General features: G+C 38.5%; 1 protein-coding gene across 1 annotated transcript; it reads left to right on the top strand.

Moving 5' to 3' along the window:
• Positions 1–7,523: 7,523 nt before the first annotated feature.
• Positions 7,524–25,111, top strand: TOMM70 (translocase of outer mitochondrial membrane 70). Its single transcript, XM_009289812.1, has 12 exons — positions 7,524–7,565; positions 8,503–8,676; positions 9,950–10,076; positions 12,644–12,753; positions 14,983–15,131; positions 17,319–17,526; positions 18,127–18,261; positions 19,506–19,613; positions 20,227–20,343; positions 21,209–21,306; positions 21,828–21,950; positions 22,947–25,111. Exons 1-12 carry the CDS (start codon positions 7,524–7,526, stop codon positions 23,098–23,100), a joined length of 1,545 nt encoding a protein of 514 aa, XP_009288087.1. The 3' UTR covers positions 23,101–25,111.
• Positions 25,112–25,338: the final 227 nt, after the last annotated feature.

Raw genomic sequence — 25,338 nt, 5'->3', positions numbered from 1 at the left:
CCGGTCCGAAAAGCGGTTGTCAAAGTCCCCGTCCCGACCCCGGGGGACGCGCGTGAGGGGATGGAGCCACGCTGCAGCGGGTGCGCTCGGGTGGCATCCTCATGCTCGGCGTGAAATACCTGGAGGTCGGCCCGTGTAACCGCGGGGTGCTCGTATCTGGGCGTTAACGTTCACGGCTTTTCGCTCATCTTGCTGCGGTTGGTAGTACTTTGCTCAGACTGCGTGTATTTGTTCCAGTCCTGGTACTTGGAAAAGTGTGTTATTGAATGCATCTTGTCGTGAAGTACACATTAACCGGGTGAGTATGGATCTGACAACGTGCTGCTGTTGGGTGAATGTCCTTCTGCTTCGGAGGTGTAGAATAGCTACGAATAAGTTGCTTCCAGGAATAGCATTTTGAAAAGGAAATCTGTGATCCACTGTGTATTAGTCTGAGATGCTGGATACAGCAGAGTGGAAAGAAAACACAATCAAAATCTTTTTAAAATGAAGTATTTCCCATGAAAATACAAAAGTTCAAGCAACTGAGACTTCAGAGTAGCGTTTGCCTAAACAGATATGCTTTCAAGACTTATATTTATCCTGTTGTAAATTACCATTCTGAGAATTTTCAGATAAAACGATCTATATAAAAATTGAAGGACAACATGGAAAATCAGAGTCCCGTTCAGATCCATGATTCTCTTGTATGTCTGTATGTGGAAAAATGCCTCTAAGATGCACTTTCTGCACATCTGCAGAAACACATACATCAGCTGTATCGTGATGGTCATGTTATATTACTGAGGTGAGGTTACAATTGACAAGCGTGTTTGAAGTGGTGGATTTGGCAAACTGATTGGCTTTGATAAGAAAATCCCATTGCGATATTCCTGCATTTTCTTCTCCCATTCTTGTGTACCACCCGAAATGCTCTGAACTGTCAGACCACCATTTAAACTTCCTGTCTGAAATGATCAGGAGAGAAAAAAAATTAACTTCCTGAGATTGGAAAAGGTCGGTTTTAACCTTGAGCATTTCAGTGATGAAGATTAGTGTTATGTGAGTGGGCAGGCAGTGGCAGGAACACATGGGAGTGGTGACGAGGACGGCAACTTCCATAGGTAGTGAATCATAGGTACCCTCAGGCATTCCTGGAAGCGTAGTGAGCTGCAAAACCTATGCTGGACCTGGAGGCAGTTACTTGAATGCAGTGATTTGTTACTTCATGGGCAAGAGTACTGAGCAAGTAGTGTACTGAGGACAAATTCAGACTATGTTTACTGTGGTAACTTTGGCTTGTGGCTGCAAGCAGCATCTGGCATATTAACGGCAGTGTGCTTGCTATGTGTGAGCTCTGGTGTGCAGGCTACTCGTGACCTTCGTGTACCTGCAGTGACTTTGCTGTTAGTATGTGAACTCTGGCTTTCTTGATTGTATTTCTGAATTGCAGTGTATACTATCAGGTGGTTTGTAGTCATTCTGTAGTTGTACTTGAAGCAAGCACTTAAAACATATAACACATATAGCACTTGATTTAAAATATTGTGTGTCTAGCTCTTTCAGATTGCTCCACAAATTAAATTACTGGAAGACTTTATGCATCTAAGAATAAGTATATGGTTGAGTGGTATGATCCAGGGTTCCTTGAAGAGTGTCATTGCTTATACTGTGAAGAGATGAGACCTATTACTTAGGAAACCTGTAGAAGAAGGTATCAGATTTGCCTGATTACATGAAATAATTGTCTAGCTGGTCAAAATATGGCTGCAGAAGGAAAATTAATGTGGCTGCAGGTTCCCTTGACTGCTTTATGTGTGTGGGGAGGGTTGCCTTCCTGTTCCTTATATCCAAAGTGGTGATGCCATGTAGATTTCGTGTTTCCACCCATATTTTATTAGTTATGGCTATTATTGATAAGACCCTTGATTGAAAATACAACCATTGCCGATGCTTTACTTGTTAACTATCTGCATTTTATTGGTCTGCTCTAATGCGGTGGGGTATTTTTTTGAAGCTCAGTCAGATTTCAAATACAAATCTGTACAGTGAATAAGAGCCAGTAATTCATTGCACAGTCTAAACACAAGAGGGAAGTCTTCTAGAAAACACATAGGTCAATAATGAATGTACTACCAACAGCTGTGTGTATGTGTGTGTCAGGTAACTATTCTTTTACTCATAAATGTAACTTAGGACTCAGACTTTTTTGTACATTTCATTAAATCAGCTTTTGTATCCCTTTCATGCTCTGTTCCCTGTTTCTGAAGACACAACCTTGAATTTTTTTGTTTGTTCTTTGAAAATATGTAGGGTCTAAAATCTTAATTGTTCTTTTTTCAGACTTCTTACTATTTTGCATGTAGTTCAAGCTTTTCTTTTACTCGCTGCAGAGGCCTCACATTTTTTCCCCAGGCTGTGTCTGTACTAGAGGATTCTCCTGGCATAGATGCACTGGCCAAGTGTGTGATCTGTGACTGACGTGTTGGCAGAAGCCCTTAGCATAGGTGCTATATTGGGAAAAGCTGAACTACTTTTGAGATTCCTTCTCCTGTAAGCACAGCTCCTCAACATAACAGTAAACTGGTGTTATTGGACCAGTTAAGTGCCGATGATAAAACTGCATCTATGGATTACTCAAAAGTCAGGAAGTCAAATTGCATCTGTTCTTTATAGAAGTTGTCACTGTTTCTTATAATTTAGATGGAGTGTGTGTTAGTTACTCAGTAACAGCAGTTGCTTTTTACATGCTCTCTTAGTTTGTAGTGAATGTTGCATAACTTAAACAAGTTGGAGAAGTAAATTGCTTTGCATTTATTGCATTAATTGATACCCAGTTGATTCATGTTTTTTTACTTATTCCATGATAACTTCTTAGCAAGTTTATACCCTCCTTGTCTGACGGGAGCGAGCAGTGGTTAGTCAGTGAGGTAACGTGTTGGTTGCTTCAGTATTTTTTTTCTCCTTACATTGAAATCACTTCCTTTTGCAAGTCTGCGATAGTCCAAATCTTGCCCCTTAACTCTTTCAGCAAGTTCGTAGGCCAGCCCTGTGTTTTTGGTATGTGAGGAAGCATTGAGTAGAGATTCTTGAATTGTTTAGTCAGCCGTGTGGCATTGTGTGTTGCAAACAAAGCCATTTGGGTCCGCAGCAGTTCACTGTCTTTGCACATTTTCCTCTGAGCTGGATATAGTCCTTGAATGCAGTGGTGGGTGAACATGGCCAAACTCCTTGGCTTGTGTGATGCCACATATTGGGATCAACAGCCGACTAGTAGGGCTTCTTTCCAGTACCTATTTTAATAGCAATTGCTGAATGTTGCCTATCCCACTGCTGTGACATTAGATCAGCATATGAACGAATTAAACCCCTAAACCCCTTTGTCTAGATTATACTTATGTTGATACTTACTCTGAATTGATCTAAGCAAAGTATGTAAAAAGTCATTTCTGTTGTACTGTGCACCTGTTGCCTAATAAATCTCACTATCGATCTACTGTAAGTCTTCTATGTTTCATGCCAGCTATAGTGGACAGGTGTAGAAAACAAACGTGTGTATAATAGCAGTAGAACAATTGTTAGACTCTTGGCAGCTCATGTGCAGCTCGCTTATTCGTGGTAGGCGTGAATGACAAACTCATTTAAAAGGAAGGTGACTGATGGAGAATGCTGACAAATTGTACTGTAAACTTGAGCTTAATTATTTCTAACTATAATACATCCTTGCTTGTGCTCTGAATTTACATCTCAAGCTCACGTGGACATACTTTTTCTCATAGTGGTTTTAGTGCTAAGGAGAATCTTAAAACCATTTATATTTGGTTAATGCCTTTCAGTATAGGTCTGAGATAAGACTCGAGATGAACATTAGTCAAAAAAAGAGGAAAGATAGGTATTCGGAAAACAACACTTTTTTTTTTTTTTTTTTTTTTGGTACCTGATCTCATCAAGATGGTCCTCTCACTTGGAGGGGAAAAAAGAGGTCTAGACCAGGGCTTTTTTTGCAAGTTGATGAATTAAGATGGCTGAAACAGTAGTCCCCCTCCATGTCATCTGTCAGGCAAGGGCTCACGCAAATCCTTTTCAATCAAAAGAAAATGCTGAAACTCGCTGCTCGTGCTTCTGTTGTGAATTGCTGTCATCATTGGCTGGCAGCAAATTTCTTGTTCTGCTTTAAAAAACAATCTCCCTCAAATATATAAAGTTCTGAACTGCTAGTTTAACCATATTGGCATTGCTGGGGATTACTAAGCTTTATTATTCTTGTGGCTGGCAGTCTGTTGCTGTTAAGTTGCTGCTGTTTGCATGCAGTTTCTGAATATTTTGTGAGGAGGGCACATATGCTGGGGTTAAAGTAACAGCTAAGAAATTTTTGTCAGTGCTGCCTAGTCTTTAGACAGTTAGCAATCTGCTTGTTTAGTTACCTAGATAACTGAGTGCTTCTCAAATACACAAGTGTCCTTTGGCTTAAACTCTGTTTTAAGACTTGTTAGTGAACAGTTGCTGAAAGCGGTCCTAAGTACTGAGATGTTATTTTTTATCACTGCAGATAACTTCTGAGCTATTTGTTTATACTGCCTTGCCAGATAATTGATTATGAACTTCCATTCATTTTATTGAGCTGTTTTGCTTGTGGCACAGATTCTTTGACCAGAAGTTGACAAACTGTGAGAGTTTTTCTGGCTCTCTATGGACCTTCACCTTAAGGACAAAAAGTGTCCAGTGCACCACATAGAATGGCAGTGGGTCAGGTGAGGAGAAGCAGTGAAATTGGAAAACAATGTCTAGAATTATTACATTTGCAAGAAAATGGAAGAAGAAGGTGTGAGGTTTTTTGATTACTTGTGCACGAGGTACATGAAGTTTGCTTGCGTAATCAGTTTCTTATTCCTGTATGTCTTCAATGTAGCAATTGAGAAGGACTGGAGAGCTGAGAAGCAGCAGCTTAAAAATTTTGTCAGGGTTAAATCTAAGGCTTGACAAACTCTTTCAAAAACTGATGTTATCTTAAGAATTAATTTTCATATTCTTATTTGTGCTATTATGAAAAGGTATTGCAGCATATAATGTGACATGAGTTCTTTATACCTTTAAAAAAAAAAAACAAACAAACCCACAAAAGAAACGCCCAACAACAAAACATACTAGAGCAAAAGAAGAGACTCATGAGATTTAGCTTTTTAGTGGTTTTGGCTTCATCAGGTTATACTGCAGTTAGTTAAGTTGAATATGTAACTTAAACAGAAAATATTAAGCTTTTTTTAAAAAAAAAATGGTTATGAATATTCAGAAAAATTTCATAAAATTAAAATAAAAGCTGTATTTTTGTTTTTGTTTGTTCCATAAGTTGGTCAGTTGTATACCAAAGCTGTAAACTAATCCACTATTTTCTGCTATGTTTTCTGTGGTAAAAGAGTTTCATGGTTGCTAAGAAAATAAATCTCAGCAGGATCATTATTTTAAAAAAGAGTGTAAAACTTGGCATTGTGGTTTATCACCATTTGGGCTTCAAGACATAGATACAACATTTTGTTATTTTTAATGCACAATTTCCATACAGTCTGTGTGGAATCCATTTTTCATGGGTATGAGATGCTAAGCAACTCTTTTTTTTTTCATCTAAATCCTTATCAGAATAGGCTTATTGATGATACAGAGCTGTTATCAGCCTTTGCGTTTAAAATGGCAGCCATTCAATTCAACGGTGTATTGCATGCATACTGAGGACTACAGCAGAATAGTGTGACTAAGGTTGCAGAGAGAAACCATTTAAACTAGACTCCTAGCTCTTAAGGCAGCATAAACAAAAAAAAAGTTGATTTCTTTCTTGACATGGGCATTATTGCTGACTTTATTACATGATAGCATGTTATGCTCTAACTCCTGACTCCCTACCCCCAAATTTCTTGCATAGTGCAATGAGTGGGGCAGAGAGTAACCATGGAGTTAGCATCTATTCGATGATTCTTTTCTGTACAGTTGGTTATGTGGTCTGTGGTCCTACTACTGTTATTCAAAGCTTACCCTGATAACACTGTTACTAATTTTAATGGGTTTTTCTGTGGCATCATGCCCATACTCTCTAAAGTTTTTGGTCGCTGTTGCATGCACTTAGGCTTGTCTGAAGACTTCATGCTTCCCAAAAACCAGCAGAGCACCAGTGACAGCCCCAGAACTACAGATCTCTTGCTTCCAGTTACAATTCCTATCCCACACCTGACACTGGAGCAGCCATTGCAGTTGGATATTATCCAGTAGTCCTCATCTGTAGCTTGTGTCTTTATGCAGGGACTGCGGAGCAGGGCTGTCAAAGTGCATAGGATGGAGTGGACAGACTGGTCAGCCTGAGGCGCATATTGCGGTAATAGATCTCTGGGCTAAAGGAATTGGCAGTGATCATAAAGTAGTAATCTAGTTGTAGTGTAGGCTTAATCTCTGCAGTTTTAAATAATTTTCATTCTGGGAACACAGGTCTGAATGTTACAACATGGCCCACATCCTGTGTTGTTCTTTTTGGTACCAAGTAAATTGGAACAGCGCTGAATTTTGTAGATTATTTCACAAAGGCATTTCTAATGTGGTTTGCTGTAGAAATGCAGAAGGAAAAATTCAAGCTGACTTTCATGCATTTAAGTTTGTCTGCTGCATATGCATAACCCTTTCCTTAGTTACAAGAGAAACGTTGTTGTATTGGGAGCTAAACTTAGGACATACTTGAAGTAAATGTAACCTTTTCAAACTGGGGTTGAGTTTTAAAGAAATGACTTCTCAAATACACAGTTACTTGTCTCTCAGTAAAAATATTTGCACTCTAATTCTGGTTTGTATATCCACAGAGTTACACACAGTGTACGAAGAGGGGTGAAGTAAAATTCAAATTGATAAAAGATTAAATCATTAAAACCCAAAAATCTAAAAGCCATGCAGATTATCTTGTTCTGTGAAAAGTGGAGATGGTGCAGATTGATTTCCTATAATCCCAGTGATTGGTGACATGTGAGAGAAGAGCTTTTCTGGCAGTAGGGATATTTAAGAAATTCTCTCCCTTATGTGGTTTCACTGAAGTCTCTCCTCAGGAGAGTGCCTGTAGGATACTTTTGTTCTATTTGGATGCCTATTTTTATGTAGGAACTAAGGCTGGCACCCATTATCTGGTTCTCTCATGCTATGTTTGGAAACCAGGCCTTAAAAGAGGGGTTGTACAGCAACTCCTGGGTTCCCTTCAGGTTTTCAGTTTTAAACATCATTTAGATGCTAACAATGATCAGACTGGCATGAAATGAACAGACATTCAGGGAAACAAGCTGATGAAATGCAAAGATGCTTTCAAGTTTGTCTTACAGTGATCTGGGTGTAGTTTGACGCTGGTGGTGGACGAGGGGGGAGAGGAGGCAGAAGTATGGTCAAAGAGCAGCATTTACAATTGCCAGCAAATCCTAGATGATCTTTTCAGTACGTGTGATATGTAGTGAATCCTGAAGCTATTGTTTAAGGCATTACTGCCCCCAGTTTGTACTCTTTCCCTCCTCAGAGAGGTTGGTAGGATGGCATGTGTGCTCATATCTCTGTTCATTTTGGTCTGGCAGGTTAGCCTGAACTGCCCCAAAATGTTGATCCTTGAAGCTAGGCTGCGAGAGAGGAGCAGAAATCCAGAAGGTGAATGTTAGGATCCTTTGCAGCTCTGTATTTCTTGAATGTGGGCCATACCCAAGAGATGAAGAGAGGCTTTTTACATCTGATTCCTTATAAACCACAACATTTGATAACTGATCTGTAAATCCTAGGGGTTACAGGTAGCAATGTTGGTTTCTGCAGAAATGCCAGTGATCAACAGGCGGTGCAGAATGTAAAGATTCATTTAGCAAGGTCGCAGGCCAGTTAGGAAAGTTTTCCATCCTCTGCTAAGAATGACAGACTGTGGTGGTCCAGCACTTTGTATTAGCAGTTGGATGAAGCAGGTTGTGTGAAGCTGTAGAGGAGTTAGCTGTAAAGTTAGTTAATTTGTCTAGTGTATGGAAGGCAAAACAGCTTTGTTTTCCCTACAGGTTTTATTCGTCTTGCTCAGTAGGTCTTCCCACAAAGTGTTTTCCATATTTAATTCATAGTCTGCTGAGTCAGCTCTGGTCTTATAGGCTATATGTATTTCAGTAGGAAACTTTTCCTATTTGAATTGCTTTGAGGGCTCTGTTGTCTCGACATGTTTAGTCTTTGGAGAAGTAACATATCTCATTGGTTCTTCTGATCACCAGTCACGTAAGATTAAAACCTGTTTAGCTTTCCAAAGAGAAATCACTGCATTGTTTAATACCATTGTAGTGAATCTTCTGTCTCCTATCTGATATGCTTGCAAAAGAAAATCTGTTGTGTTTTTCCAGGAAATGGAAGGAGTGAGGTTTTCAGAAGTCTAGGCTAGAGTTTACCACTCAGATCCATTTTATATCTTTGAAGATCAGCCCTTAAGTGCATAGCTTGCGTGCGGTGATGCTTTTCTTACTTGAACTGACCTATCACTTTCTTTTTCAGAGTCCTCTTGATAGAGCCCAAGCAGCCAAGAACAAAGGAAACAAATACTTTAAAGCAGGAAAATATGAGCAAGCTATTCAGTGTTATACTGAGGCTATCAGCATGTGCCCTCCTGAGAAAAACCTTGATCTTTCTACCTTCTATCAAAATAGAGCTGCTGCCTATGAACAACTGGTAAGAAATTGAAGATAATTATGTGTTTATTTTAAAAAGTTGCATTAAAAACTGTGTATTTTGTCACTTTTGTCCACTGAAAGATCCCAGGTGGTATCTGCTGCCTTCACAAAGATGCCATTGCTTGCAGCTGTTTTTCACTAGCTTGTCATACTTTTCCACATAGAAATAAAATTACTTTCTGTTAACTCTTCTCAGTCTATCTTATGTAATTCTTATGTGTCCCTTTCTTGTAAGACGAGGTTTTAATTTCTTATCCTCTGGAACAATTTTCTTGCTTATAAGTTAATTTTGCTTCTCTCTACTAAAGTGTTTCTTTAACTGTTAGGTGAAAGGTCAAATATTTTGGAAGGATGCTGCTTCAAAAATTAAACATAAAAATCACAGAAATCCTACTAAAGCCCAAGACCTAAATCTTGAACATGTGGAAGTAACATTTACTTGATAGCTGAGTATACTTGATACTAGTTTTAGAAGTCAACCAGCGTTGTTTATTATGGTATCAATAGATTTGCTTATGAGATCAAGTTGGTGAGCTGTATAAAGGAGTGGAAAAATTGGCCTTGTACAGTCTGAAGTATCAAGTAAGAGACTGTGCAATTAGAGAAATCTAGTCCTGAGAGTTAGAGGAGAGATAAAACAGTTCTTGTCTCATCAAATACTACTTATCACTAATTCATGCCATAATTAATCCCAAATGTATGTGGTTCCTCTTTTTCAGTTATTAGAAAAGCCTGTTTTGATAATCAGTTTTTCAGATAAATGGATTTTTAGTTCTTAATACCCTTGACCAGCTCTACCTCTACATAATCATTGATCATCCCTTTGTAGTAACACAGCGTACTAAATTGAAATAACAAATTAAAAAAAAGCAGCATTTTAGCACTTTGTTAAACTTTTTTATTGGTTTTCATTATGTTTTCACCTTTTTTCTTCTATTTGTTTTGTACCTGTCTTTCAGTCCCCATGTTACCTCCTGCAAGCATCTTCACATCAACTCATATCTTCTCCCATATGCTTTGTACAACTGTCTGGTTTCATTTTTCTGTAGGAATTCCTTTTCTGTTTTGTGGCTTTTCTGGTGCAGGTGGCTTCCAGTGGTGCCTGGCGGTTTCTCACTGAGAAACTTGCAGAAATAGAAGCAAGCAGGTAGAACCAGAGCCCTGGGAACTGCAGCTACTGTTAGGTGGGCATGACCCTGGAGTTGGTAGTGGAAAGCTAATATAATGCAGCTGAGTAGGGCCTCTCTCATTGTGTTGTTTTCTACCCACAGCAAAAATGGACAGAAGTGGCACAAGACTGCACAAAGGCTGTTGAGCTTAATCCTAAATATGTAAAAGCTCTCTTCAGACGCGCAAAAGCTCATGAGAAGCTAGACAATAAGAAGGAATGTTTAGAAGGTGAGCATCTCTTGATGTGTATACTTAGAAGTGGAATTAGCTCAGGCACTTTGGAGAGGATAACTTCTGGGAATGTTTTGTTTTTACTTCTGTAACTACAGTAATACAGAATTATTTATTTAAAACCATTCATAGCTACTGCAAATACATTTTCTTCTCTTGTAAGAAGAAACCTTTTCCCGTTTTTCAAGCTGTCATCCACTTAGATCTGAAATACCTGCTGAGAAATTGATATTACTGCAGCCACTCAAGGTATTCTTTTTCCAGAAAACTCCCTATGTTTTAGAATAGAATTCATGTAACATGCTGAGTGGATAACCCAGACAACAGTTGTTCTACTTCCATACAGTAACAAACTTTCTTCCCTGTTTGTTTCAGAGAAACGGTACTACTACAGAAACCAAGGTGTTTTTGCAGGTGGAGATACGTGGTCAGAAACAAGAGTATTACAGTCATTTAAATGCATTTGGCAGGTATTAAAGGGAAAACAGCTTCAGTAGCATTTGGTTCTGATGTATAACTGTTACGAAAATTGGAACAGATTTAAAAAAAACTTTCTTTTTTTAATATTAACACTATGTGTTTGCCAGAAACTACTACATCAAATCCTTCCAAATACTATTCCTAACAGAATACATTTTGAACTGCTAGGAAGATGTGACTGAGAAGCCGTGAAAATTAAGGAGTACTACAGGTCAGGTGTGTTGTCTGAGGGCACTTTTGAACTGAGGGACACTGTTTCAAAGGACCCATTTAAATTTCATCAGCTGAAATCATTCCTGCTGATGTAAGATTAAAAGGCAAATGAAATTTTCAGCTGTGCTCATTATCAAAGAAGAACAGAAAATAAGGCAGTGCTCTGACTGGCAAATCTAACTTAAATTAAATTAGTTTCATTATGTATAACAGCTAAGAATTAGGTCTGCTAAATTAGAAGGTAAATAAGAAGTGTCTAAAAATAGATAAATTTTATTTATCTATATTTATCTGCTGGCAGAATGCCATTCTGCCCTGTAAGACTATAGTGACTAGAAAAGGACTACTTAGGTCATTTAGTGTAGTCCTTTGTGATCATTAATCGACCAGCAGCTGCACTCCCAGAGTGCTATAATAAAATCTAACTCTTACGTAGTTGTGATAAACTTACAGATGATAAAAGCCCCAAGAAAGATCAAGTGTCCCTGCCATACTAGGGTAGCATTTAAATGTAACTCCTTTTTAATGTTAGTAGCAGTAATGTTTGTAGCAATTATTTTCAACCTTGATTTGTGTTTGATTTTTAGCTTGCAGTTTTTTCAGATCTGAAAATTACCTGCTTTTTCTGAACTACACTGGTTTTCTAATACAATACTGCTTTTACCTGCCAACCATGTATGGCCGGTAAAATCCCAGGAAGTAGGATATGTTCGTGTAGAGGAGGAAAGCAAAACCAAACAAACGAAAACACCCCACCACCACCACCAGCAAAAAACCCCTCCAATGATCCCTGGCAGTATAATTTGGGAAGACGACGCTGCCTCAGCCAAGTCCGGGCAGTAGTTAACAGCTGCCTGCTTTGGGCAAAGTGTGTCTGCCAAGGTGGTATAGTACAGTATTACTGCACACTATCTTGCACACTCTTTCTGGGTGTAGCGTGTTTTCCCGGGGACTCCAATGTGCTTCTTGGCCACGCTAGAGTTGTGGGGAGTTTCTGTATAAATGATGGCATAATAATACCTATAGGGTGTAGAATTACAGAAACTATACTTAAACTCCAGGGTAAGACACTTGCTTTTCAAGTGTATTCAAACAATACACTGTTTGAATTTCAACTCCAAACTCTGTTCATCTTTACTGATGTCTAAGTGAAAATTAAATAGGAAAAATCAGTGGTAGTATTACATTAACTAGAGTATCCAGAGAAATAATGATAATGTACCATAAGAGCGTATTTCACACTGCAAAGCATGGTTCAGGCAGAGGCTCTATGTGTGAATGAAAGTGATATGATATGAGCTAGCACTTTAAATAGGCCAGCAAGCTATTTCTCTTAAACTTGCTCCATTCTGAAGTCACAGAGGTGAGCAGAAAAATTTGGGATATAATATGGGAAGATTTCTTAAACTGAGGACGAAGCGAGATGTGATTGGACTGAGTGTGAATTTTAAAAGTAGAAAATTAGGACCAGTCCCCGAGGAGAAGCTGTGTTAACACTTTTAATGCAAACATAATATGAACATAATTACTATCCCCAAAGTTTCAAAATGTTGAAAGCCCCTGCTGGAGGTATACATTTTCGCTGTTCATCTAAGTGTGTTTGTCTCTAGATAAAAACATGAACATAAAAATAAACGTAATTTCTTTAATTCATTGTCGTGAAGTCCTTTTATCACAAGGAGATCATTTTGGATAAAAATTTGTATCTTGGAAAACATGGTAAATACAGCAAACTGGAAATAGAGGCTTTTACCCTCGAAGTGGACGTTTATTAGTTTGATAGTGACTCATTGTAATAGTGGCACATGTTAGGGTACTCCAGTGACTACCAGAATTTGTCTTTAATCTCACTTTTGTATGTTGCTTCCTAGATGTCACTGCAGTCTGCATTTTAGAAGCCTTCCAAAACCAGCAAAGTATGTTATTAGCAGATAAAGTTCTTAAACTCCTTGGAAAAGAAAAGGCCAAAGAGAAATACAAGGTAGGGCTTGTGATATTGCTGACAAATTCTGATTTCACCTGACTGGTTGTTGAAATGTTGATTGTTGGCATTCTGTCAATTGTTGTAAGCAAGTCACTGTCTTCATCTGCTGAAGTGTAAGACACAAGTGGTTTTGTACAAAGCTACTATTGTACCGGTGTTTTCCTTTAGAACCTGTCCAAACTTTCTGAAACCTCAGTAGGAAAGAGAGACCTATTTCTAACAAGTGTTTCCTTTTGATAATCAAATTTATTGTGACATTCAGGAGACACCTGAGTTGGTGTGCTGCCTTACATGGGGCTTTTCTGGACTTGCAACATAATGGAAACAGGATATGTTGGAACAGCAGTAGCCAAATGTTCCGTTGCACATCAGGTGGCTGAGTTAGGTATGTGTGTTGAAATAGGAAGGTTTATAAATAGTAATTGAAAATGTGTAAAAATGTTGGTTCCATATGTAATGAATAGCTTAAAATGAGAAGAATGATGATTGAGGGCTTTTTCCCCAGGTTATTCTTGGTTTTATAAATAGAAATTTCATGTAGGAAAGATTAAGTTGACAGCAGAATTCCCGCGTTTTAGAAACTGGCAAAATAATACTATTCTAAGGTTGGGGTTTTTTTAAAAAAAAAAAAAAAAAGAAAAGCAAAAAAGCATTGCTTAAGAAAAAATTATGCGTGCGAAGTCCACATCTTTTTATTAGTGGTCAGACTTCCTGATTCTGTCTTAAGAAATACGCCTTCATCTCCTACTTGTGACATTCAGTCGCAGGCTGTTTCTGTTCCACTTCTTTAAATAGGTGCCAATACTTGTACTTTTCTATTTTGGCACTCGGATGTCTTTGCGTTAATGTTTGGAAACTGCAGAAAAGACAACTATGGAAGTATAGGGGTAGCTGGCAGCAGTCATTTTAAGTGGCTGTAGGTTTACAAAAAGGTTGAGACAGGTATTAAAACATTCTCACTTGTCATTAAAACATTCTTGCTTGTTTTTTGTGGCGATGAATAAAAAAAAAAAAAGAAAAGCAAAAAAGCATTGCTTAAGAAAAAATTATGCAGTGCGAAGTCACATCTTTTTATTAGTGGTCAGACTTCCTGATTCTGTCTTAAGAAATACGCCTTCATCTCCTACTTGTGACATTCAGTCGCAGGCTGCTTTTGTTCCACTTCTTTAAATAGGTGCCAATACTTGTACTTTTCTATTTTGGCACTCGGATGTCTTTGCGTTAATGTTTGGAAACTGCAGAAAAGACAACTATGGAAGTATAGGGGTAGCTGGCAGCAGTCATTTTAAGTGGCTGTAGGTTTACAAAAAGGTTGAGACAGGTATTAAAACATTCTCACTTGTCATTAAAACATTCTTGCTTGTTTTTTGTGGCGATGGTTGAAGTGCTGAAATCCACATTGGTTTTGAGATGCTGAATTTCTTTCCTATAGAAACTCACATAAATGTGTGATGTTGAGGTAACAAAAATGAGTTGTGCTATTAGTGTGGTGGTGGTAGCATCATAAAATATGTGTGCTTCAAATAGGCAGTATTACAATAGAACTTGATAGAGGAATTCAGAAGAGTGCATTGAGACTTTTCTTGCAGGAGAGATTGAATTGTAATTCTTGTGTGCCGTCTTCATTTTGAGCAAGAAATATTGTTCAGCTGCAGAAAGGATTTTGTACCTGAGAGGTGTTACTTCTGGGACTTCAAGTAAAATGTGTGGTATCTGGGCCAAGCTCCACGTAGAATTAGGATACTACCTCATTAGTCTTCTTTGTAACAATAGACAGCAGCTTCTCTTGGACAAGTTGGAGAAAAGGGCAAATTGCTGTTCAAAATCTACTTGAATTTAGGCTCATGCTTAAACTGCCAGCTTGCATTTTTCACCCAATTTATGTGCACACATACTACTTTAGTACATCTACCCAATGTCTTATGATATCCTGAGAGTCTTCATTTCTGGCCACACATGCAGAAAGATACCGTCTCCCTCCTCTCTTGAGTATCTTCACTTTATTTCTACTGGTGATGGGTATTGCGTTGTGATCTGAAGCTTAAATAATCCCTAAATGTCCAACTGTCAAATAAAAAATATCATACTATCAAATGAGAGAGTGCGAAGTCATACATTGATTCTTTCATGAATGAATTTTTTTATAATCACATTTGTTTATCCATTTCCATATTTACCATCTGATCTTGCCATCTAATGACTTGAAATTACATTTCTCTGTTTCAGAATCGTGAGCCTCTGATGCCCTCACCACAGTTCATTAAATCCTACTTCAGTTCTTTCACAGATGATATAATCTCCCAACCTTTGCTTAAGGGTGAGAAATCAGATGAAGATAAGGATAAGGAGGGAGAGGCTTCTGAAGTAAAAGAAAAGTGAGTGTACAGTACAGTTGGGAATTGTTTGGTATTGGAATTAAGTTTTCAGGGATTTTGACATTCTGCTCGGTGTAACTTGCTGTTGGTTTTGTAGTACTTGGCATGGGAAGTCCTGTGGTAATGAAGTGAGCCTATTAAATGAGATCAGTATTAAAAATGAAAGTCTTACGAAAGCTGACTGGCTAGCTCCAAACTGTAGGTGGCTTTGATCCACTGAACAGAGGAAGGACAATGAGATTGGGAAGATAGGCTGAATATTTACTACAGTATCATAGTAAATCTTAGGAGATGGGAGGATTGGAGAGTGCTGAATGATGCTTCTGGAGAAAGGAATGTTTTATACTGAAGGAGAGTTTCCAAGGAAGAGAGCAAGTTAGTCTTTGGATTGGAAGGGAGAAGACGAGCTAGGAAAAGGGTCTTTGTTAATGAAAACTATGAATTTACAGCAACTGAGGCTGAAAGGGTTTTATCTTTCTGGAATCAAATTGCACATAAATGAGAGGTTTGTTCTGACAAAGAAAAGCTTGAGGGGTTTTTTTGTTTGTTTTTGAGTGGAGCTTGAGCACCACATGAATGGTGCTTTAACTTACTATGCTGCTTTCCAGTTTGTTTTTGGAAGATATCACTGCTGTCAGTATGGAAACCATTGCAACAGCATTAATATTGCGTTGTGATCTGAAGCTTAAATAATCCCTAAATGTCCAACTGTCAAATAAAAAATATCATACTATCAAATGAGAGAGTGCGAAGTCATACATTGATTCTTTCATGAATGAATTTTTTTATAATCACATTTGTTTATCCATTTCCATATTTACCATCTGATCTTGCCATCTAATGACTTGAAATTACATTTCTCTGTTTCAGAATCGTGAGCCTCTGATGCCCTCACCACAGTTCATTAAATCCTACTTCAGTTCTTTCACAGATGATATAATCTCCCAACCTTTGCTTAAGGGTGAGAAATCAGATGAAGATAAGGATAAGGAGGGAGAGGCTTCTGAAGTAAAAGAAAAGTGAGTGTACAGTACAGTTGGGAATTGTTTGGTATTGGAATTAAGTTTTCAGGGATTTTGACATTCTGCTCGGTGTAACTTGCTGTTGGTTTTGTAGTACTTGGCATGGGAAGTCCTGTGGTAATGAAGTGAGCCTATTAAATGAGATCAGTATTAAAAATGAAAGTCTTACGAAAGCTGACTGGCTAGCTCCAAACTGTAGGTGGCTTTGATCCACTGAACAGAGGAAGGACAATGAGATTGGGAAGATAGGCTGAATATTTACTACAGTATCATAGTAAATCTTAGGAGATGGGAGGATTGGAGAGTGCTGAATGATGCTTCTGGAGAAAGGAATGTTTTATACTGAAGGAGAGTTTCCAAGGAAGAGAGCAAGTTAGTCTTTGGATTGGAAGGGAGAAGACGAGCTAGGAAAAGGGTCTTTGTTAATGAAAACTATGAATTTACAGCAACTGAGGCTGAAAGGGTTTTATCTTTCTGGAATCAAATTGCACATAAATGAGAGGTTTGTTCTGACAAAGAAAAGCTTGAGGGGTTTTTTTGTTTGTTTTTGAGTGGAGCTTGAGCACCACATGAATGGTGCTTTAACTTACTATGCTGCTTTCCAGTTTGTTTTTGGAAGATATCACTGCTGTCAGTATGGAAACCATTGCAAACAGCATTAATGATTTTTTTTTTTTTTTAAGTAAGATAGAATGTCCTGATCTACAGGCAGATTCACTGAATCCAAGATGCTTAGCTGAGGACAAGGCAGTGCTTACTGTAATTTTTTGCTGTGAAATCCTTTCTTCCACATATAAAATGCACATTGCTAGGTATAATATTTCACTTTTCTGACCTGGAATTCCATCCCAGCCCTCTTGTTTGAAGGCAGAGATTATAGCTGTCCTTAATGTGGAAAAAAATTTCAAGGGGCAAATGAAGCTCAAGTTCAAGAGCTTTAAACCATTTTTCTTCTTTATTTCCAATGTAATTTGGCCATTCTTTGTCTAAATTGTTTTCAGTCTGTGATGGCTCCGTCCAGGAATATTTGTAACTTATTATGCTGGTGTTGTAACTGAGTATAGCAAAAGTTAGTATTTGTTATGATTTAATGAAATATCTGAATTGAAATTGCAGTGTTCAGTGAATGCATGTATATATACAACTGTTCTTACATCATTTACAGCTCTGGCTATTTGAGAGCAAAACAATATATGGAAGAAGAGAACTATGACAAAATTATCAGTGAAAGCACAAAAGAAATTGAAGCAAAGGGAAAATACATGGCAGAAGCTTTGCTTCTGCGAGCTACTTTCTACTTACTTATTGGCAATGCAAATGCTGCCAAACCAGACCTAGATCAGGTCATCAGCATGGAAGATGCAAATGTGAAGGTAAGAATCTGTCACAGCTGGATTGCAGTTTGGGTTGAGAAAATGTAGAAGTTAGCTGATAAACTTGCAGTATAGTTCAAGAAGTTGTTTTTCCAAGTTTTCAGATACTTTAATGGGAGCGTTCTGGTTTATTTGCTGTTTTGTCTTTTTATTCCTGACAAATTGTTTTTTCAAGGGCTTGTTGATTTTTGACACAGCTGTGCTAAGTAGTACAAACTAAAGAACAGAGGAAGTTGAATGAATTGGAGGCTTATCCAGGCTGAAAAATCAGTTCGTAGATAAGAGAAAAACATAAATTGTACTTGCATATTGAATTGCTTCAAAAAATGTTGATGTATTTGTAAGCATAGGGAACCTGTCTTATAAAGGATTTTTGGGGGGTTGAAAATCCACTGAGATGGAAGCGTGGGCTGACATATTGGAAATTAAGCAAGGGAGTTGATTCATTTAGAGTCAATATGAAATTTATTCCTGCTTAGAATGAATGAAATCTGTCAGTGGGAGAAACTAGTAAAATGAAAAATTTAGTGTAATTGTAACAAAGCCTTAAGTCTGGAGGAATGTTGGAGTAGCTAATGCTTCTTTGAACTTTTTTTACAGCTCCGAGCTAATGCTTTGATCAAACGAGGAAGTATGTATATGCAGCAGCAGCAACCTGTGCTGTCCACTCAAGACTTCAACATGGCTGCTGATATTGATCCTCAGAATGCAGATGTTTACCACCATCGAGGACAAGTAAGAAACATTAGAGATTTTGTCCCAATACTTGAATATTTCAATATATACTAAAAGAAAAATAAAGATCAGTACCTCATCGGAGACACTTTATACTGTTTGTGGCAGAAAACCATGAACTCCTAATTTGGAACTGTTGTGGAATGAACACACAGTCTAATTTGCAGGTTCAGGTCAGGCAGAAGCAGATTATTTCTGTAGCTATAGGAAAGAACGCAGAGCGACAGAGGTTCAGCCCTCTATCAATACGAACTCTGACTTAAAAGTACTAGGGCTTATATACCTTTACAGCAGATGTAAGCTGCTCTCTGAAGGGACCTGATATGGCAGAGCAGCATCTGCATAGAAGGAAGGTTTGCTACAGCGGATGTCATGTGTATTCCTGATAGCTCGGCATCTGCAGCACTGCGGCCTAGACTTGCATCTGTTCAGCTCATCCCTCTCTGGCTTGTGACGTTTCTGTGTCCTTGACTAATTTCTAGACCTAGAGAGGCCTGCTTCCACAGAACTGTAATATAAAAGGTGCTGGAAGAAAAAAGGAAACACTACCATATGCAGATATGCTAAGTTGTATTCGTAAGGAAGACTTCCACGGATCAAGTGCCTCTCTCCATGAATTCATTAGATCTCTTTAGTGCTCAGAAATAAGAGTGGTATTATGTGTTGATTGAAGGGAATGAAAGTTTTCTGCAGATTGAAAATTAGTGTTTTACAGTAGCTTCACAGTAAAGTAAGAGAATGATGAAGTGAGCTCCACTCTTGTGGAGGAATTTGTGGAGGAATGAGACTGTCAAAAAAAAAAAAAAAAAAAAAAAAAAAAAAAAAAAAAAAAAAAAAAAAAAAAAAAAAAAAAAAAAAGCTGAAATGCAAGCTGGGAAAGCCAAAATGTTTCGTCATCCAAATAGTCCACAGGCATTAACTACAGCGAGGCAAAGTGACTTGAGAAAATACAGCATAGTTTTGGAGACTGGACATAATGCTAAAACAGTAATGGCAACAGTCTAAAATGCAAGCATTCTCAATCCCGACACACGGACATTGCCTTTTTGCGTATGAAGCCAAAGTTTCTCTGGTGGCTTTGTTATTTTATGGCAGTGACTTTTAGTCATGGGTTTTGTAGGTTTCTAGGCAGTTGTAAAACTGAACTGGAGATGATATGAGTAACTGACCCTAATTGAATTATCACTTAAGTGTCTGAAGCACAGATTAAATACAGAAATAGGATTTTCTTTCATTCTGGCTAGCTGAAAATCCTGCTTGACCAAATTGAAGAGGCTGTGGAAGACTTTGATGAATGTATCCGATTGCGACCCGATTCTGCCTTGGCTCAAGCACAGAAATGTTTTGCTCTGGTAGGTAACAGGCTGGTGTTTGGGTGCTTTTTCTTTTTAAAGAGCTCTGGAAGACTTATTGTGTTTCTCTGTTTTATTCCAATTTAATGGAAAAGTAGGGTTTGCTGCTTTCATTTTGAAATGTTCATTGTTCAGACAGTAGGTCATCTTTTCTGTTTTGTGGTTGATGAACACAAATCTTCATTCTAATTGTATCACATAAAATTGATTTAAATAAAGCTTTAATGTTGTGGAAGATGGTTATCTTCAAGAAATTGGAAACAAAGTATTTCAAGCTAGTACAATGCCTCTGCATGCAGGAATCTTCTGAGGACAGCTTTGCATGGTGTGAACAAGGAGGAATTCTAGGCTTTTGAAATAGAGGGAGGCTATTGGCAACTCTCAGGCCTTATGGCTTCCTTCTTTCACTCTTTCTCCTCTTCAAGTCTACTCTACCAGAGACTTGGACACATGGTAGGTTCCTAAAAACAGATTTGGTAGGATGTACAGGCACATCACCTTCTGGAACTTGTAATTGTTATGATGCATGCATCTCTTGGGGAAGTGGGTAGAGGTCTGATGAGCCTTTTTTTTGTGTGTGTGTTGTTTCATTTTTTTCCTTTTTCTTGAATAGTATCGCCAAGCTTATACAGGAAATAATCCTTTGCCTGTGCAAGTAGCCATGAAAGGCTTTGAAGATGTCATAAAAAAATTTCCAAAGTGTGCTGAAGGCTATGCACTCTATGCTCAGGTACATTTTTCTCTCTCTTAAAGAAAATGCTGCATTCTCTTGCACCTTTTATCTTGGATAACATACACTTCTTCAAATAATATATGAAGATTTTTTGATAGTAAGTTCTGAGATAACACATGCTGTCTTTAGTAAGCTGCCTGAATTTATATGTATGGGTGTTCTGGGGTAGAGGAAGTAGAGGGGGAATTGGTGGAGCAGAGTATAAGTGATTAGAGTCAAGGGTGGTTATTAGGAGACAGAGGTCTGGCATACACTTCCCCTTGAATTCCTGCACGCGTGTGGCATCTCGCTTGATGGATGTCAGGGATTCTCTAGGTAATTTGGAGTTAAATGTGTGGAACTAGGGTAACAGTTTTGTTCTGCTACAAATGACATGTACTGGCCAAGCAGAGTTTAGTACAGATGTTCAGAGTACACTTGTAACAGAGGCTGTCATTTCTTCTCTAAGAAAACATACTGCTGGTTCTAGTATGAAGCATGAGATGCTCTGATTTTAAGTAGGTAGGCAATATGGATGCATTTCCTTTTGAAAGAAGTATATTTGAAAAAGGAAGAAGTTGAGACTTGCAGGTACAGACTTTTAGAATGGTTTTTACTTGCAGTATACTTAGCATGTTGCTTGTGGATCTCCCATTACCGATGGTACTGTGATCAGTAATTTGTGCACTTAAAGCCTAGCAGCTTTCTTCTAAAAAGCCTCAGTTTTGAAACTTAACTCTGGTAACTGATGTGCCTGGCCTGCTCTACGATAAGAGAGCTGTATCCAATCTCACATCGTCAGTATGGTTTTAATTAGAATTAGCCTAGCGCAGAGTGCATGTTTTGGTTGTGTATTCACATATAGGTTTCTCTTTTGATGCAGGCACTAACTGATCAGCAGCAGTTTGGCAAGGCTGATGAAATGTATGATAAATGCATTGACCTTGAGCCAGACAATGCCACTACATATGTTCATAAAGGGTATGTGTTGAGTTTGCGATCCTTTTGGTCGAGGGCAGTTGGCATATTTAGGTGAATCAACCTGAACTGAATGTTTGTGTTTAGAAGTTTAGCCAGGAGAAATAACTTTGTGAAAATATCTTAGTGCTGTTAAATGTATTTCTACAGTTTCTCTTGACTAAACTGTAAATAAGTTTCAGTGAAGTTTAATTAGCGTTTATTCCTAATTGAGTATCTACTTGAAGTATATCTGACTTTTACTTTAGCCCTATCTTAATTTCAGCTTTGTGCTGAAGTTTTCTCTTTCATAAAACAACTTGTAACAAGGCTTCTTGGGAGGAATTTACCTTTCTTTAGAGTCATTAAACTGGTAACGTGGTTTATTGAAAGTGACTTTCACATACGTGTTTTTAAAAGCCACAAAGTTACTGTCTACCCTGCATGAGGAATTAAATACATTTGGGATTTTTTTTTTTTTAATGTGGTCAGGGTTTTGAGAGGGGACTATGTGAAGTTTGTTCTAAATTTTCTTTCTCTTCTAGTTTACTTCAGCTCCAGTGGAAGCAAGATTTAGACAAAGGTTTAGAACTCATAAGCAAGGCCATTGAAATTGACAACAAATGCGATTTTGCATATGAAACAATGGGAACGATTGAAGTGCAAAGGTAATGTTGAATTGCAGTGTTAACAGTTCTTAGTTACTCTTGAAATTACAGTAGTCCTTTAGATTTCCTTATGGATCTTAAGTCTTTCTTAAGATCTTCTCCCCAGTGCTGTGCAAGGCCAGCTCTTACCCGAAGTCCTGATTTCTGTTCTGTAACTCTTAGGTAAAGCCTTCCTTTCTCTATGGCATAATTCTGCTTTATGATCTGACAAGTTCCCGTGTTCACCAATTTCATATTTACTGGACAACATGCAGATGAGTCTGTGTATGTTTAAGTACATCCCTTCTGCACTTAAAGTAACTTCCTTAATCATTACTAGGCTTCCTGTGTGTCTAATGTAGTCCTCAAACATATCTTAGTGGACCATTTGTACCGAGGATCCTGAGCCTGACGATTTGGGTTTCATTCCAACAGGACCGCAGTTTGCAAGTTAACAGAGTAAAGAGGAAGGACTTAATGCACTATTCTGTAACACTGCATTGTCTTACAGTTGTGCAAAAGTTTGGGGTGTAGCTGAGAGTATAGTTGAGTCTTTTTTGTTTTTTTACATGTCTAGCCATCAAAAGGACAGACAATTAAACTGCTGCCATGAGAAATTTTGCAAGCATTTCCTATTTAAATAATGTGAGCTCTTGTCTGTGCTAGTTTTCCTCTTAAGTATACAAACTCTTTTCAAGGGAGACGAGAGTTCATTTAGTTGTCCCAGCATTATCTCTGTAGTAAACTTGGTGGCCTGTGGAGAACGTTTTATCCCCCACTACCACCCGTGGGGGCTCTCAAGAGAAAGGCTGTTTAACAGCTGTCCTAGTTGCTTAGGCTTGGTAACAGCTTCTCTCAGTTTGCTCATCATCATTGCAAGTTCTTGTGGTGGTTCCTCCTGAAGTCGTTTTAAGCTGTTAGTAGCGGAGAGTGTAAGTCCTGAAGGAAAAAAGATGCTGTAGAGATGAAAAGATTGCTTTGCCAGTCTTAATTGGACTACATTTTGGGTTATTTCAGAGGTAATCTGGATAAAGCCATTGAAATGTTCAACAAAGCTATCAACCTGGCCAAATCTGAAATGGAGATGGCCCACCTCTACTCACTCTGTGATGCTGCCTATGCCCAGACGGAAGTTGCAAAGAAGTATGGATTGAAACCACCAACACTGTAAAGAAGCGAGGAGGAAATGACCTTCTAAAGTGAAGTTGCCCACTTCAGCCAGCCCTAAAGACGCTGTTGCAGACCATGTTGAATGGTGGAACTTAGTTTTTTCCCGTTCGTGGTGTTGTCATTTGCTACATCTGTTAAATGTTTAGGTGTTGTGGGAGTGGTTGTTCAAGGAAGTATGCAGTGTTGCATCTTGTTCCTTCTGCAGCAAAAACCTTAAAGCGTGTTAAGGGAAAGTAAAGTTGCAGGGGAACAAAGGGAAGATATTTTGGCCATGCAAATAAAAACTTCACACTGGTTCATTTTGGGTGATTATGTTGTGGGCGATTTTTGCTTTATCAAACAATATTACAGCATGTGGGGGTTTTTTCCTGTTGATTTTAAAGGTAATACTAGTCAGTGCTGTAAAATAGGTTTCTTTTTTATATGCAATTAATCCTTGAGGGTTGATTTTAATTTTGCAAAAAGGAAAAAATTAATTTTCAAACTGTTTAATAATAGAGGGGTTTTTTAAGTCGGTAGATGTGGAGAGAATCCCTGTAAATATATGCAAGCATGCACAATCTTCCCTTAAAGCCCCTCCCACCCTCTGCATAACTTACTTAGAAATAGTCCTGTGGCAGCTATTAGGGAATTAATTTGATAGTCCTTATCCTCATCCCAGAAAGCCCTAGCATACTGTATAGGAGAGCTAGTAAAAAGGTCGGTAGGGGAAAGAGGCCAGGTAACACTGCTTCAGTGTAGGTTTTACTGGAAGAAAGGCCATGTTCCTGTGCAGCAGTCCTTACTTGAATGTCACAGGAAATTGTTCTGGAGGGTTCAGAGGGACTTTGAGGAACAGAAAGCATTGCTGGGAGTAGAGCTGCCAAGGTAAGGTCATGCTTGCATATAATCTTTGTACAAATCTCTGACGCTCTTGCTTAAATGTAACAGCTAAAAGACCGTCTAAATTCTCTTCAGTCTCTAGACACTGCTGTGTTCTGATCTGCTCCTTGTAATTGCCCCTTTGCAGGATTAAGTGAGATAAGGAACAAAGCATAGGCTAAAACTTCAAATAATGGATTTAGAATCTGTACTGGTTTCCTTGTTCTTTAGACCCTGTCTTGTCCAAGATTACAAATACTGTAGAAAGGAAGCAACTGTTCTGCAAACGGGAGACTGGCAAATTATTAAATACTAGTATAGACTATCATCTTCTAGCTAGGAACTTCACAGAGGGCTCTCTTGCTTTGGGTTGATCTTTCCGGTATGGAAGTTGGTCAGTCCATCTCGCCTCTCCCTGGATTGATGTGGCTGGATAAACCTCATGCAGATACTTAACTGATGTAGCTTAATTTACCATACACTAATTTGGGCTGCTTTCCATCCTGAAATCATAGATTTGCTTGTGCTGAATTGTCTAATGTATTTCATCTTTTAAAGAACTGAACCATGCTGTGGTCAAACTGTCTTGTTCTCTAGTTGTGCCACCATATAGCAGCAGCTTGTATTTTCAACTTGACCTTCCTTTCTCCCAGCAACTACAGTTGAGAATTCAAATGGTGGAGAGCAGACATACAGACTTAATCATTCTATTTTAGCTAGCTCAGTAGGTGATCTGAAATCATAGCGTTGGTGTAGAATTGAAGGCGTTGGAAAGTACTGGCAGCTTCTAAGGGCGCTGCACATAGCAAGTGTCAAATGTCTTCTGGAACTTCCAATCTCTGCGTCAATTACCTGAGAACAAAAATATGCCAGGCTGACTGCGTCCTGTTCTCCTGAGGAGTTTTTATTCGCATGGCCTTATTTACACTGGCATTTTCTCCTCTTCACCCTACCTGTACCCCATTCCTTACCCCACCCAATCAATTAAGGGAAAAAAGCATGTGCTGTTGAATACTAGCATTCCAAATCATCGCAGACGTTTGCCTGTTCTTGAACTAGTTTGAAACTGCACTGAAAGGATGCATTGTCTGTAATTTTTTTTGTAAATGACGTATCACCTGTAAACTGAAAAAATAAATATTACCTTCAAGTATCTCTCTCTGACATGCATAAGAACAGGTTTTGATGAAAGCACTCTCTGCAGTGGTGCTCTCTGTGCTTATTGAGGTTGCTCTGAATCTAGGAAGAGCTAATAATGACTGACTCCCTGTCATCTTCTCTCACTTCAAGAAAAAATGAGGAGGAGACATGGAATTAATGAGTCTTGTCTCCGATTGCTTCTATCACCCAGAGGTATGATCTTGAGAGCCGCAGATCA

This window comes from Aptenodytes forsteri, unplaced genomic scaffold (assembly GCF_000699145.1).
Source record: "Aptenodytes forsteri isolate BGI_AS27 unplaced genomic scaffold, ASM69914v1 Scaffold61, whole genome shotgun sequence".
Classification (NCBI taxonomy): Eukaryota; Metazoa; Chordata; class Aves; order Sphenisciformes; family Spheniscidae; genus Aptenodytes; species Aptenodytes forsteri.
This window is presented reverse-complemented; position numbering and strand designations above follow the sequence as displayed.